We start from the raw sequence: 14804 nt of genomic DNA, 5'->3' as shown, positions 1-14804 counted from the left end.
TAAAAAGTTTTTGAAAATTTATGTGAATTTCATATATGGAGCCCACCTCTCACTGGGCTAGCCACATTTTAAGGGCTCAGGGTCTGGTTAATGTCTGTCATCTCGGATAGAATGACTCGACCTTTCAGATCAAAGCTTTTAATTTCATGGAAGCCTCTGATTTCCAGATCTGTTTCTTTTCACCTTCATTCTTAAAGAGTCACATTCTTTCCCTCTAAATGCTAAAGCACTTACCACAATTGTAAATTATATTGCCATGAGTGGAATTGTCTTGTCCATTCCCCTGTGTATGCAGTGAGTACCCATGGCTGAAGTTAGACCAGATGTGCCTGACTAGAGTAACAGGACTTGTGCAGAGGCATACATTTTTAAAACCAGGCACAACATTCTTGAATAGCGTTCTGTGGTTTTAACTATAAATTGCTGACTTCTAATGCTGTTTTCTTAGATATTAGTTCTGCAACCTGCCCTGTTTTAGCTGTTTAATAGATTTGTAAAAGAACTTTAATAATTCAAAGTCATGAATTTTTAAAAGATTCTGAGCATTTGAAGGGATGAAGATTTACAGATAGAACTTTCTGAGAATAACTTTAAAAAGATCATTTAACATAAATTTGATAAAAAATAAACCATGCAATTCACAAAAAAAATTACATTTTGGGACTTGGGTCAGTGAGTCAGGTTAAGGGAATTTGTTGATCTTGCAGAGTGACCAGGTTTGATTTTTCTGCACTCACATGATGGCCCAGAACTATCTGTAACTCTAGGCTTCCATAGGTACCAGGCATGCATGTGTGGTACATATCATACGTACAAGCAAAACACATGTACACATACAGTAATGAGATATATAATTCTAAAAAGAATTTGCATTTTGACCCTATTTTAAACAATTAGAGGTTGGTCTATATAGTCTTGTGTCTGAGAGAAATTAAATGTGGGGTAAGTTAATACTTTTAGAGACTGATTTCATTGTGAAGCTGGTATCTTAAGTGTGACTTGGAAGTATAGAAAACATTCATTAATTAAAGGTGGCCAGTGAGGGAATTTTGGGGGAAAGGAACAGCGCACAAACAGACAGAGGAATAACTCTTTGTGGTTCTCACATGAAATCAGAGAGAAGTAATTCAGTCTAGCTTCAGAGAAGTGTACACAGCCTGTAGTAGTACTTAGAAGTCTGCTTGTGTTGTAACAGAGCACAAGCTACCTGGTGGGACCTTCTGATGCCTCAGGGCCTGACAGGCAGCATCTCATGGTGGGCACATATTTGGGAATACTTCATAACATTTTTGAGGTGCTCTTGCTTTGTGACAACTGTTTTGCTCTCTGAGTCCTAACCCTGTATGACATGTGACTTAATCCCTTTGAGGTGGTTTTTCTCATGAATTTGTTATTTCCTACTAGTGTTGCCCTCTTAAAGATGTCACTACCTCTCAATGTTGCCATACTTGGTGACCAAATTATAGCACAGTGTTTTTGAAGGAGATAATAATCGTACATAATACATACAGAACATAGTATGCCCTTATTCTTTGCATGGGATCAAAATGATGGAAGGGAATTCTGAAAAATATAAGCAGTGAGATGGAGTTTACAGTTAAAAAGTTAATTGGTCGATGCCTGGCTCACTGTGAGTGTGTGGAGATAAGAGTACAGTGTGCACTGCTCTTAACTCTACCTCCTAGCTCTTTCAAGACTTGCTGCTTCCCTTTAGCTCCATCTAGAAAGACAGTAGAGAATGAAGGACAGGGCACAAGACTCCTTAAATGTATGTCCATAGATGTATCTAAGCTTTAGTGAATTTTAATGAGAACTAATATGTACTATTAATTATCAAAGGATGTTTTCTAAAGTAAAATTGATTATGATTGAAATCATTTGGTCATTCAGTGTTTTTCAAGCTTTTACTGTAAATTACTTCATTTGTAATAATCCTGCTGTATGATTCTATTACTATCAAAAGATGAAGAAATTAGTTTTAAAAGATTGGATATGGTTGGGAATGGTGGCTCACACCTATAATTCAAACATTTAGGAGGCTGAAGCAGGAGGACTTCAAGGAGTTTGAGCCCATCTCGAATTTAAGGTCTAAGGGATGAAAAGAATTGCATTTGCATTGAGGTTTCAATTTTAATTTGTATAGTAGTCTATTTTTCTCTTTATTGACAGAATTTAAGAAATAGCATTGAAGTCTGTAAAGACTAGTTTGGTATATAACATTACCAGGAGCCAGCATTATAACTTGGTTTGATGAACCTTAAAACCATATCTTCTTTTGTGTTGTTGCTTAAGAAAATCATAGGGGCCAAAGCTGAAGTTTAAAAACAAAACAAAACAAAACAAAAAAACCCCCACTCATTTGATTTCTGTCCCAATCTTGTAAGTTACCTAGTACAATTTTTACGAAAGCCACTCTATCCTTCTTAGTGGTTGCAAGGGTAATGGCCAGTAGATTGATAGTATTTCTTGGCCAAAGCTGTGCTACTATTTTTTGTCAGCAACAGTGGCAAGCAGAGAGAAGTCTTTGAATGAGCCCTTCTCCTTTCTGCTGGGCCCACGTATCTGAAAAGAAAGTGGAAAGTGAAACCTTTTCCTGTCATTGACTTTCATCCTCAAACTTCAATTTAAGGCCATCTCAGATTGTGGTTTGATGGACTTTTCATTTAAGGTTAAGTTTTGCATGGTCCAAAATAGGTTAGTGCTTTGTATGCTGTGTCATAGATAACAAAACAATATCCTTAATCGGTGTTAAATTTCATTCATATTTTTAAGTAAGATTTCCTAATTGTATTTTATTCTTAAAATTAATTTTGATAGCCTTGTTTTTTTCAAGGAAAGGGTTATGGGGATTTGTCAAAGAACTAATGTTTTATTTAAACAAATTAAAATGTTTGTTTTCCCACACAGATTTGAATTCTGTGAACCCGCATTTGTGGTGGGTAATTGCCTTCAGATAGCTTCTGACAGTCATCAGTATGATCGAATTTACTGTGGTGCTGGAGTCCAGAAAGACCACGAAAACTACATGAAGATCTTACTCAAAGTTGGGGGCATATTGGTCATGCCTATAGAGGATCAGGTACCTTCACTGTCCTACATTTGTAACAGGACAGTTGTAACCTTGGTAATTATTAGGACTCTGTTACAGGGAAAGATAGATTGTAACTTTAAAAATAAGAAATAAGTCTTTACAGATCTGCATGTATGTGCATAGAAGGAAGCTCGAATGAGATCCTTAAATATTTTAGGCACAGCAGATGTAGAGAGGAAGTATGATGGGAGACTAGAGCTCACTTGAGTAGTCAGCCTCACCCAGTCAGTCAAGTCCTCATTTGGAATGTATCCAATTGAATGCATATCCTCTGCATGTTAAGTCTGGTTTGTGACCGGCTCCAAGCGTTTAGCTTCATAAATAAAACAAAACAAAAACAACTTCATTGAGGGGCTGGAAAGATGGCTCAGTAGATAAGAAGGCTATAATTATCAGAAATGTTTCTGGAAAGACCAGGGATAAGTTTGAATAGTAGAGGACTTGCCTCTCAGGTAACGTTATGGATTCTCCTTGGCAACACACATTTATGGTAAAAGAAAAAACGGGCATGCCTGGCTTAGTGTGAAGAAAAGAGTGCAGTGTACACTGTTTTTAACACCTGTACACAGTACTTGTACTTTCCTTGATTTACTTGAACATTTCTGAAGCTTGCACTTAAACTTACTGACTTGTTTGGTTTCCTTTAATGATGTGTTTGAAGATAGGTTTCTTGTGAGTCAGGATCTTGTTCTATAACTCAAGCCAGCCTGCAGTGCAGGACATTGGTGTCTCAGTGTATGCTGGGTTTAGAGGCATTCTAAAGTCAGAATTAATAAAATCCTTTTTGTGGTTATTTAAAGCATTAAACTACATTTATTTATACCACGTATGTGGGTGTATGGCGGCATGCCTCAGAACACATTTGGAAGCCAAAGGGCAGCTTGTAAGAGTTGTTTTCTCCTTTGGCATGTGAGTCTCAGGGATAAAACCCAGGTGACATGTTTGGCAGCAAACATCCTCATCAGGGAGCCATCTCTCTGGCTTTAGTTGTGGTATGAAATTAAGGTTAGAGTTAGAATCTCTTATCACTGTTACAAGGAGTATAAAGTGAGTTCACTAGTATAGTCCTCTTAACCAAATTACTGAACCTATTTCATCAGACTTTTATTTGGGGAGGCAGTGTTGTGTGTAGATCTGTGGAAGTACTTGTGCAAGCTTTTATAAGTTGCATGTAACATAGAGACTCAGCCTGGCCATATTTAGGTTTTTATTTCTTGTACTGAAACATTCATCTTGGAACTGGACGTATGGCTCACATGTTAGGAATGCCAGTTGTGCAGTCACAGGTAAGAGCTAGGATCTTAGACTCGGGTAACAAGCTGGTTGTCCTGCAAATGCCTATAACTCCAGCTTCCTTCACACTCCAGCTTTTGGTTTCCACACATGCACATGCTCAATGAGGTCCTTCCCAGACCACACGTGTATAAATCCTTTTTGTAAGTTCATCTTCAATGGCATATGTGCGTAATTTATTCACTTTGAATTTCATACATATGAACAATATATTTTGATCCTATTCATCTTCTAACCACCCAGCGTAGATTCTCTTCCCAATGACTCCCTCCCAACCTCATGTCTCCTTTTTTCTTTAAATGACTCAGGAGTCCAATTAGTGTTATTCTTATACATGAGTGTGTAGCACCATTCACTGGAGAATTGTCAGCCTAACAAGGACTTCATTCCTAAAGGAAACTGACTCTCCTTTTCCTAGCAGCCATCATATATCAAGCAATACCTCTATTGGTATGGGTGGGGCCTTCCTGGAAATGCTAAAGTTTTGATCCTCAACTGTGAGCTCACAGGTGCCATGGTCTTGTCATATCCAGAAAACAGCATTTCTAGCAGTATGACCTAGTATGACCTAGCATTTCTAGTATGACTTCTGGCTTTTAGAATTTTTCTGTCCTCTTTTTGGGATGTTCCTGAGCTTTGGGAAGGTGTGACATAGATGCCCTGTTTATGGCCAAGTACTCCACAAGTGCTTACTCTCTGGAGTGTTTGGAAAATTGGGAGTTTCTGATAAGGACTGAGAGCATTACTCACGATGGACAGTTCATTGCTATTTTACTTAGTCAGATAATAGGAGTAAGTTCTCTCCTGGGTTCTATAAGCTCCTTCACTGGTCAGACGTAAAGTAGCAGGCATGCATTTCTTGCAGAGTAGGTGGTAGAGTTCTTGTGTTATAATATATACTTAAGTAGAAATATCTTAGTTGCATTTAAATGTTAGCTTCTTATTGGCAGTTATTCTTGCAAAAGTTTGACATTAAAGTAATAGAATTGCTTTTTTCTTGTTTGACTCCAATAGTTGACACAGATTATGCGGACTGGACAAAACACTTGGGAAAGTAAAAATATCCTTGCGGTTTCCTTCGCACCACTAGTACAGCCTAGTAAGAATGATAACGGCACACCGGACTCTGTAGGGCTCCGTAAGTAGATCTTTGAACTCAGAATGAGTTGTTACTGATGGCATTAGTAGATCATATATATGATTATAACAAATTTAATATTGCAGTAATGCAGTGAGTAGGTTGATTATTCTTAATTTAGTTTAAAAAATAGTCATATCTTTATTTTGTAAAGGGTACTGTATCTTCCAGGAAACTTAGAAGAAATGGATTATACTGACTGTCATTAGTTTGTAATGTGGTAGAAAGTAACTGATTGTGGTGTTATAGAGTACACTTAGATCTACCACAACTCAAACACCAAGTGAATACAGAAAACAAGATTTTATCATAATCAAGCGCCTACAGATCAATCAGGGATGAAGACCAGACTTGTGAGCCAAACTGTGACTTTTACCCCAGCCCCTTACACAGAATGTTACAGAACTTTTAAGCCTGAAAACCATAAACATCTCTGCCAAGTTAGTTAACATTTTTTTTCTACCAATCAGAATTTGGGGAAAGGAAGCTTTTCTAGGTACATTTCCCTATGGGGTATGGTAAGGTGCACTTACCCTGTTCTCATTGATTGGTTTATTCAACTTGCCTAGCACTCAGGGCTCAACCTGCCCTCCAGGACGTCAGTATCCCACATACATGTCCATCTGCCAAACAAGGTGTCAGTTACCTAGGGAGTTCTTGGGAACTTAGACTTTATTTGATCTCTATTCAAAGGAGATGGAAGGTTCTCTCAGAATGACTTCAGTTTGTTTCCTCTGCGTAGTGGAAGAGCATCTAGTCTAAGGGTGGTAGGCAGGAAGGTCTGTCTGCTGCTGCATGATCTGCATTATGACGAGAATGCTGTCAGAGAACCTACTTGGTCACGTGCTCACAGCAGCATTTTTTTTTTTTTTTTGAGTCAGGGTCACCTGTTCACTATAAAGCCAAGAATGGCCTTGAACTCCTACTCTTTTTTTTTTTTTTTAATTTTTTTTTTTTATTATTATTAACTTGAGTATTTCTTATATACATTTCGAGTGTTATTCCCTTTCCCAGTTTCCGGGCAAACATCCCCCTCCCCCCTCCCCTTTCTTATCGGTGTTCCCCTCCCCACCCTCCCCCCATTGTCCCCCTCCCCCCAACAGTCTAGTTCACTGGGGGTTCAGTCTTAGCAGGACCCAGGGCTTCCCCTTCCACTGGTGCTCTTACTAGGATATTCATTGCTACCTATGAGGTCAGAGTCCAGGGTCAGTCCATGTATAGTCTTTAGGTAGTGGCTTAGTCCCTGGAAGCTCTGGTTGCTTGGCATTGTTGTACATATGGGGTCTCGAGCCCCTTCAAGCTCTTCCAGTTCTTTCTCTGATTCCTTCAACGGGGGTCCTATTCTCATGAACTCTTACTCTTAATGCCTCTACCCTCTGAGTGCTAGAACTGCAGGCAAGTCCCCTATGCTGGGTGGCAGGCATCTTTCGAGATGGTGACTGTAGAAGGTGTTGGGCTCATGAAGAGCATGAGCAGTTCAAGATCAGGAGCACGTTTGGTGCCTGTGGAGGATGGATCATCACCAGGACAGCGGGCAAGTTGTGAGGGTAGCTTATGTGGGTGTGGACAGAATTGACTGAAGGCAGAAGAATGTGGGTGGAGGAAAAGGAATTAGTTTTCCCTTTAATGACTAGCTGAGTGTGTTTATGTTACATTGTGGAAGGAAGGGAAGAGACATTTTCTTTAGGTTGCGTTTGAGTTGCCTATGAGCTTACAAGTGTCAGTAAGCCTTTGGGTGGGACAAAAACCTACCAAACAACTGAAATACTGAAACTGAAATACAGTAAGTACTAGTTAACGGTTATTTTTGACATTTTAGTTTCTCATAGCCCAATAGGAAGTAGTCCAGGCCTCTGTGGCCCATGCTGCCCATGCTGGTGTCCTTACAGGCACTTTGTGTATACGTGCACTTCTTCTGCTAGGCTCTGCATTTCTGTGCAGTGGCCATGGAAGTGCTTTACTCAAGAAAGCGTCCCGTTCTTCTTTATCTGACACTTCCTTTAGGTTTCTATGTGTCTTAGCTAAAGATTGTATTACATGCTAATGTGACTGATAATTGGCATGGATGTTGTGCTGCAGGTTATTAGTTTCCATTCCCTGCCACAGAAACAGAAATGCTAAGTAAGACAGTCAGCGATTGGGTGTTTGTTGAGTATATATGAGTATATATACTACAAACTAGAAATAAACTCAGCAAGGGCCAGCAAGAGGGCTCAGTGGCTACAGGTATTTGCAGAACAAGCCTAATTACATGCATCTGATCCCAGAAACCCACAGTAGAAGGAGAAAATCAACCCCTGAATGCTCTTCTCTGGCCTGCACGCATGTGCTGTGGTATGTGTATATCCACTGCACACATCATCACTATACACACACATGAGCTGTGGTATGTGTATATCCACTGCACACACACATCATCATTATACACACATCATCATTATACACACAGCGAAAGAAGGGAGGACGATCATTTGGAATGAACAGGGCCAAACTAAAAGAATCCGTCCTGGGGGCTGGAGAGATGGCTCAGAGGTTAAGAGCACCGACTGCTCTTCCAGAGGTCCTGAGTTCAGTTCCCAGCAACCATATGGTGGCTCATAACCATCTGTAATGGGATATCCTAACCTTCCTGCTTGAGTCTGTATTAAAATAGTATAATAAAATCTCAATCTTTGGTGAAAGAAAGAAGAGAGCCCCCCCCCCCCAAAGGATCCATTGTTCCTCTGAAGTACATTTTCAATAGAAATAATTAAAGTGGGAATGGAAGGGGGAGAGGTGATAAAATGGGATTGGTGTCAAGACAGTTGATGATCTCAGAGCCTGGGTACATTTCTTAACAACAGTCTCCAAAAGCAAATTTGGAAATCCTGGGAGTTGCTTTCCCTCATCCTTATATAATAATCACACAATGAGAAGGTTTTTAAAATTGTTATTTGCTAAAATTCCATGGAAGAATGAAGAATAAGAACAAGTCTCCTTTTATTAAAATAACTCACAGTATCTATTTGTTTGTAAAACATTATCCTGTTAATTATGGAAAATTACACTAGACTAGAACACTGGTCCAAAATCCCAGAAAAAACCATACTCTTACCTAAACCCTGTGCCGATGGGTATGGTAACAATAAAACTGCTCGTATTTAATAACTTATTAAAATAAAGATACAGTTTTTCCTTTGATTTATCACAATCTTTATTTGACTTAAAATCCTATTTCTTTCCGTGGTTTTATGTGGCATGTGGTTTATGTGCATATAAAACTGTAGAAATGTGATTTAAATTTTCAAAAAGAAGGCTAGGTATTTTGTTTAAGTTCAGGGGCTGATAATACCATAATAAATTATAAAATTTTATCACATTGGTTTCTGTGAAATCAGTCTTAAAAAATATATTTGAAGTTAGGGTGGGTTTTTGTTTGTTTTTTTTAAGGGAAACCAGAATGTTTTTTGTATGGTTCAACCTAAATAAAATGACTTTTCTCAATCTTGTCCTTTTTTGTTTGTTGTAATTGTTTATTTTTATGAGATGGGTTATCGCTCTGTAGCTCTGGCTGTAAAGACATACGTCTTTTACAAACCTTGTTTATTTTTTGCCCGTATATGTGTGTGGAGATGCTTGTACCAGTGCTTGCACACACATACAGAGGCTAGAGGAAGTCCCAGCTTGCACACACAGAGGCTAGAGGAAGTTCCAGCTTGAATACACATACAGAGGCTAGAGGGAGTCCTGCTTGCACACACACACAGAAGCTAGAGAAGTCCCCGCAACCCTCCTGTCTCCTGTGTTTCTGGTGTTGCTCCTGAAATGACCTTGATTAGTGACTACTGTATCTCTGATTCAACAAACACATGTGAGTTTTCTTCTCATTCTGTTCTCCCCTCTGCATTTGTCCTGTTTGTATCTGACACCAGCAGCTGCCCAGAAGTTCATGCTAGACATGGAATGTTTTAGTTTGTTATTTGTCCTTTTAGCTCCAGTAGCCAATTTGTTTCTGTGCTGTCTTATATATTGATATTTTGTGTGTCTCAACTCCTCTCCTGTCCCTTCCTGTCAGTGTGGCTGTATCCTTTGTGATCACCCAAGTGTTCGACCAGACATAACCACCTACACAGTATTCAGTTCTTAGCTCATGAAGCCCATTCTTTTATTAGGGCTTTGATGTTCTCTCTGCTGATCTCTCCATTTTCCTGACTGCTAGGTGATTTAGCTCCTTGGAACTCTGGCAAAACAGTCTCCCTGGAGTGGGAAGCTGCCATATCTGCCTGTCACAGGAAGTAGGCAAGAAGTTCCTGTGACATCACCCCAGTTTTGTGCTCTTCAGAGTCCCTGGATTTTCTCTTTCTTTTCATCTCTTCTCCTTTTTTAAACCTATGTCTTCCACATATGTGAGCTCCCTGTATTCAGGGACTTTCCCAGTTTAAAGCAGTCATGTATCTAAATGAGTTCTTATGTCTGGCCTAGTGTTTAACAAGTGATTTGTTAAGTAATTGGGCGAACAAATTTGCATCAAAGGCACAGTTGGTATTTTATACATTTGAGTTTATGATCCTTCCTCCTCCATTTTGTAATGTATTCCATGTAAGTTAACATCAGTCTCTTGTACTGGGGACCTGTGTTTATTCACAATTCCTGTGATGGAACTTTGCAGTGAACATGTGTGTGCTTGTTACCTCCCACTGACCCCGGGTCTCACTCTCTAGCCACACACACATGCCCATGCATGAGCACCCCCAGCAACTTTAGAGTTCAGGCAACTATTGAAATGTTACATTGAGTTTTTCTGATGAGTATTTGTCTCCATATAATGTATTCATTTTCTTAAGGAAAGGGTTAGTTTTTATTTTTAATTTATTTATAGGACTATTTTGCCTGCATTTATACATTGCTCAACATGTGCATACCTGGTCCCCCAGAAGCCAGAAGTGGGCATTAGATCCTTTAGAACTGGTGTTCCAAATGATTGTGATCCAACCCCTACCACCCCCATATAACTGAAACAGCAGTATTAAATGATAAACATGGTAAAATATCTCTTGAACTTGCCATTTTTGTCTTTATCCTGTTTCTAAGTTATTTATTCTTCCAGAGATTTACCTCATTTTGCTACACTGCCTACCCTGCTCAGTGTGCATTAAGTCGTTGTATATTAATCATTCTCAAGACAGTTTTTTATAGTTTGATGTTTTCTAAAGTTTGTGAAGAAATGTACAGTATATAATGTTTTCATTTTTGTGTTTGTTTGTAGCCCCGTGTGCTGTCAGGAATCTCCAAGACTTGGCTCGTATTTACATTCGACGTACACTTAGAAACTTCATAAATGATGAGATGCAAGCCAAGGGGATTCCACAAAGGGCTCCACCCAAGAGGAAAAGGAAGAGAGTTAAACAGAGAATCAACACCTATGTATTTGTGGGTAATCAGCTTATCCCTCAGCCTCTAGACAGTGAAGAGGATGAAAAAATGGAAGAAGACAGCAAGGAAGAAGAGGAGAAAGATCACAGTGAAGCCATGAAGCGTGAAGAGCCACCTCAGAACCTACTGAGGGAAAAGATAATGAAGCTGCCACTCCCGGAGTCTTTAAAGGCTTACTTGACATATTTTAGAGACAAGTAACTTAAAACAAAGAAGAATGCCTACTGATAAACTCCCTTACTCTTGTAAATGTAGTGTTAATTAGGAGTTAGAGAATTACTTCATTAGAATGAATTATTGCAGAAAAAAAGCATAAGTTATTTCTCTTAATGACAGAAATGATGTATTCAGTGATTTAAAGAGTCTCTTTCCTAAAATCTATTTTTCTTAAGTCTTGAAGAATTGCTGTTTTGATCTCAAAGTGGAATGGGTCAATAGTAAGAACTTTGTATACAGTACTCTTTCTGGTCTTCATGGATTTGTAGTATTGGCAATTGAATTTCATTCTATAAGAGGTTGATACATTGTCACACACATATAGGCTTATTTAAATTGCAGTTTGCATTTCCGTTATGCGAGCTTGCTTATCTAATAAGGAAAGCAAATGCTTGTAGACCTATTTACCTTACTTTTGTTCTAGACATATTCCGGGCAACATATGAGTGCAATACTAATTCAAGATGCTGAATAATTTAGCTTTAAAAACAACCGACTTCATGAAATTTTACAGATCTGAACCTTTAGCTATTGCCAAAAGGCATGGGGAAAATTCCTGCTTCTCTCATAGAGATTTTAAGAGCACAGCTAGTGAATGTTAAAGTAGGAAGTGGCTACTTGACACAACTAGATTGTATGGGCCCTTTGTGTTCTCAGTATTTAAAGATAATGAGGTTGTCTTAACTGTAGACTTTGGTAGTATATTTAGGATTGCTTTTCTATAAATAACTATAAAGTACTAGATTTGAAAAGTCATTCATTGTCCCACTTGCCTCTAAATGCAGACAGTGAGTACGTCACATTAAGTGACCACCACTTCTTAGGGACTGCCAGTAGCAGGGGGAATGATACGGCCAGTTGAGGCATTTAGCAGTGGAACTGTTCTATAAGTGGGTATTTATTTTTGACAAGGTAGGCCACACTGGCCTCATCTGCTCTGAGTCTTCCTAATATAGAAAGTCATGGAAGTTGTATGTAGATGCCTTTGTGTTAAATTTTGCTTCAGAATCAGAGTTGGATCTCTGGGACACATACCAAGCTCGTTTGCCTTCATTCTGTATTTTGTTTCTTTGATAAAATAATGATTTTCATTTTTTGCTTAATACTACATTCTTAAGCTACATAGACTCTCTCCGTGATACAACAGGCAGTGCATGCTGTTACTAGTTCTTTCCTCCTAGTAAGGCCTGCACAGTTATTTCTTGTTAAGAAGCTGTGAGATGTGACCTACTTACTGCTTAGCATCACACAGAAGGGAAGATTTCAAGTGTCTCACTTATTCCCACCACATCACTGTCAGAACAGCCTCTCAGATTCACCCAAAGAAATACAATCATGATGACTCAAATGGTGTATAACTCAGGTCCAGTAATTCTGCATAGGTAATCAGTTAAAACAGTTTAAACATGAAATTGATTCAAATATTGATAATGTTTTACTAATGTGAGCAACAGTGTTATGGAAAGGATTCATTTGACTCTTGTGGAATGGGCCTGTCTAATTTTTCTTAACATAATCGGTAAAGTATTACTAAGAAATGCTCCATCCTGTTTCTGTCCAAGAAAGGAAAGCGATACCTCCTGCTCCCTGAGGTGGTACTGGGGATTTAACCGGGACCAGGACCTCCTGCACGCTAGACAAGCACTCTACAAATGAGATATATTCCTAGACCAACAAATCCTTTTGTTCTGTCTAAAAATTTGTTTAAGAAGTTTAATCTTGAACTCCAGATGCCCACATAGTCTTATCTGGGAAGATATTCATTTATTTCTCATTTTGTCACCCATATCTACTTTTTCTTAGAGGTTGATGTACAGATATCTGAAAATATGTATTCCTCAATGATCTTATTTAGGAGAGTGTTTTTACTGTCATATTTAAAAATAGATTATTTTCATGCTGCCTTCTGTTGATTTTGGCAAATTGTATAATAGATTGTCTTGATCATTGCATTTTTTGTCTTTTAAATGTATATTTTGTCTTTTTAAATTCATTTACTTCTCAGGTGTGACTTTATGGTTGACTTTAAAGGTATGAATGAATGAAAATTTAAGGAAAGCTGTCTTATCTATTAACTTAGATGCATTAGAATAAGAATATTTGGGTTTGAGCTTCTTTTTATTTGAGTATAGAAAGTTATGCTTTATAAGTAAAGAAATAGCAAGTACAGAGGAAATAAAAATAAATGGAAGAAAGTAAAAAGGAAAAAAACCCTAAGAAAATGAAACAAAAAAAAAAATGTAAGCGAAAGCAAGCCACATGTGATGGCCAACGCCTGTGACCAGCACTTGAGAGACTGAGGCAGGAAGAATACTACAAGCTTGAGGCATGTGTGGTTTCAGAGTGACTTTGAAGCCCGTCTGGGCCATAGAGTAAGACCAGGTTTTGTTCTGGAGAACATAAACAAAAGTATATGATAATTACAGGGAATAGTCTCATGGATTTACATAAAGACAACAAGAGGGCTTGAGTGGAGATGTGTGGTGCTGAAGTCTTGCAGATTGGAGGCAGGGCCTGACAGAGCATCCACCATTACCAAAATCCTTAGGATCTGGGAGCGACACCATAGCTGCCAAGGGTCTGATTTAAATCTGTTCTACTCACTGGTCAACATATTGGACTCTGCTGTTAATGTAATGTTAAAATAGCATACCTGGTGAAAATAAAATACAGGAAGTGTGTTGAGTGTTTGAGATGAAAGTAAAAGAAAACCTAAATCATTGGGCAACTTGGGAGGAAAATCATTTCAAATAAACAAATCACATCATTACACAGCATTATCCAGTGGCCTGCCTCTTATTTTTGAGATCAATAATTACAGTATTTAGCCCCATTTTTAAGGGCAGAAATCCTGGCTCCATTGACTTCAATGGTGAGGTCAGTCCCCATGGAGACACCCCAGTTAAAGAACTGAGCATTGATGAGAGCAGATTGGATTTGTTCAGTGTAACTGCATAGGAGATAAGAACAAGCAGTGATCTAGTGACCCACACCTGTCTTGCCATTAATATATTGACATGACCTTTGGATTGAGACAAAGGTAGGCAAGGAGCATAAGGCAGGCCTGAGTATAGTATGGTCCTAGAAGGTGGCCCAAAGAAATCATTCAAAGATGATTACTACTTCAGTTTTGGCCTTGTCCTCACCAGTAATTGCTCCTATCTGGGCATGTTTTAAATTTCTGTCCTACACTCCCAAGGTGACTTATGAGACCAAGAAAGAAGGCAAAGCTTTTGACTTTTTACATTGCTGTTTATCTCTAATACAGCACTCTTAATGCACTCTTAACTGCTGTAGCTAAGACTTTTCAGTGCTGTATTGAGTTGAGAGAGTAGAGATCCTTCTTGAGTTCATGTTAGTGGAAATACTGAGTTCTCCCATAAAAATGATGTGCCTGTGGGTATATAGTCTTTATTATGTGGAGATACCAACCTTTTATCCTAAATTTCTTCAGGACTTTTAACATAAAGGCATGTTAAATGTTGTCCAAAGCCATTTTTTGCACTTAATGAAGATTATGGTATTCTGTCTTTGAGCCCATTTATGAAATGTCATACCCCTACTGACAACTCTTACAACAAGGACATAACTAAACCTCCTCAAAGTTCTGCTAACTGTGGACCAAGCATTCAAATATGGAATCCATTCTCATTC

General features: G+C 38.6%; 1 protein-coding gene across 6 annotated transcripts in view; it reads left to right on the top strand.

Annotated features, from left to right (window-relative positions):
* Nucleotides 1-13927, top strand: part of Pcmtd1 (protein-L-isoaspartate (D-aspartate) O-methyltransferase domain containing 1) — a 72175-nt gene extending 58248 nt beyond the window's left edge. For all 6 annotated transcript variants that reach the window (XM_017593529.3, XM_039110458.2, XM_039110459.2 and 3 more), the window contains 3 exons: nucleotides 2908-3079; nucleotides 5399-5522; nucleotides 10768-13927. In XM_017593529.3, coding sequence (XP_017449018.1) covers nucleotides 3026-3079; nucleotides 5399-5522; nucleotides 10768-11135 — 546 coding nt within the window. In that variant the 5' untranslated portion in view covers nucleotides 2908-3025 and the 3' untranslated portion in view covers nucleotides 11136-13927. The remainder of the gene's footprint in view (nucleotides 1-2907; nucleotides 3080-5398; nucleotides 5523-10767) is intronic.
* Nucleotides 13928-14804: the final 877 nt, after the last annotated feature.

Source organism: Rattus norvegicus, chromosome 5 (genome assembly GCF_036323735.1).
Source record: "Rattus norvegicus strain BN/NHsdMcwi chromosome 5, GRCr8, whole genome shotgun sequence".
Lineage (NCBI taxonomy): Eukaryota > Metazoa > Chordata > Mammalia > Rodentia > Muridae > Rattus > Rattus norvegicus.
This window is presented reverse-complemented; position numbering and strand designations above follow the sequence as displayed.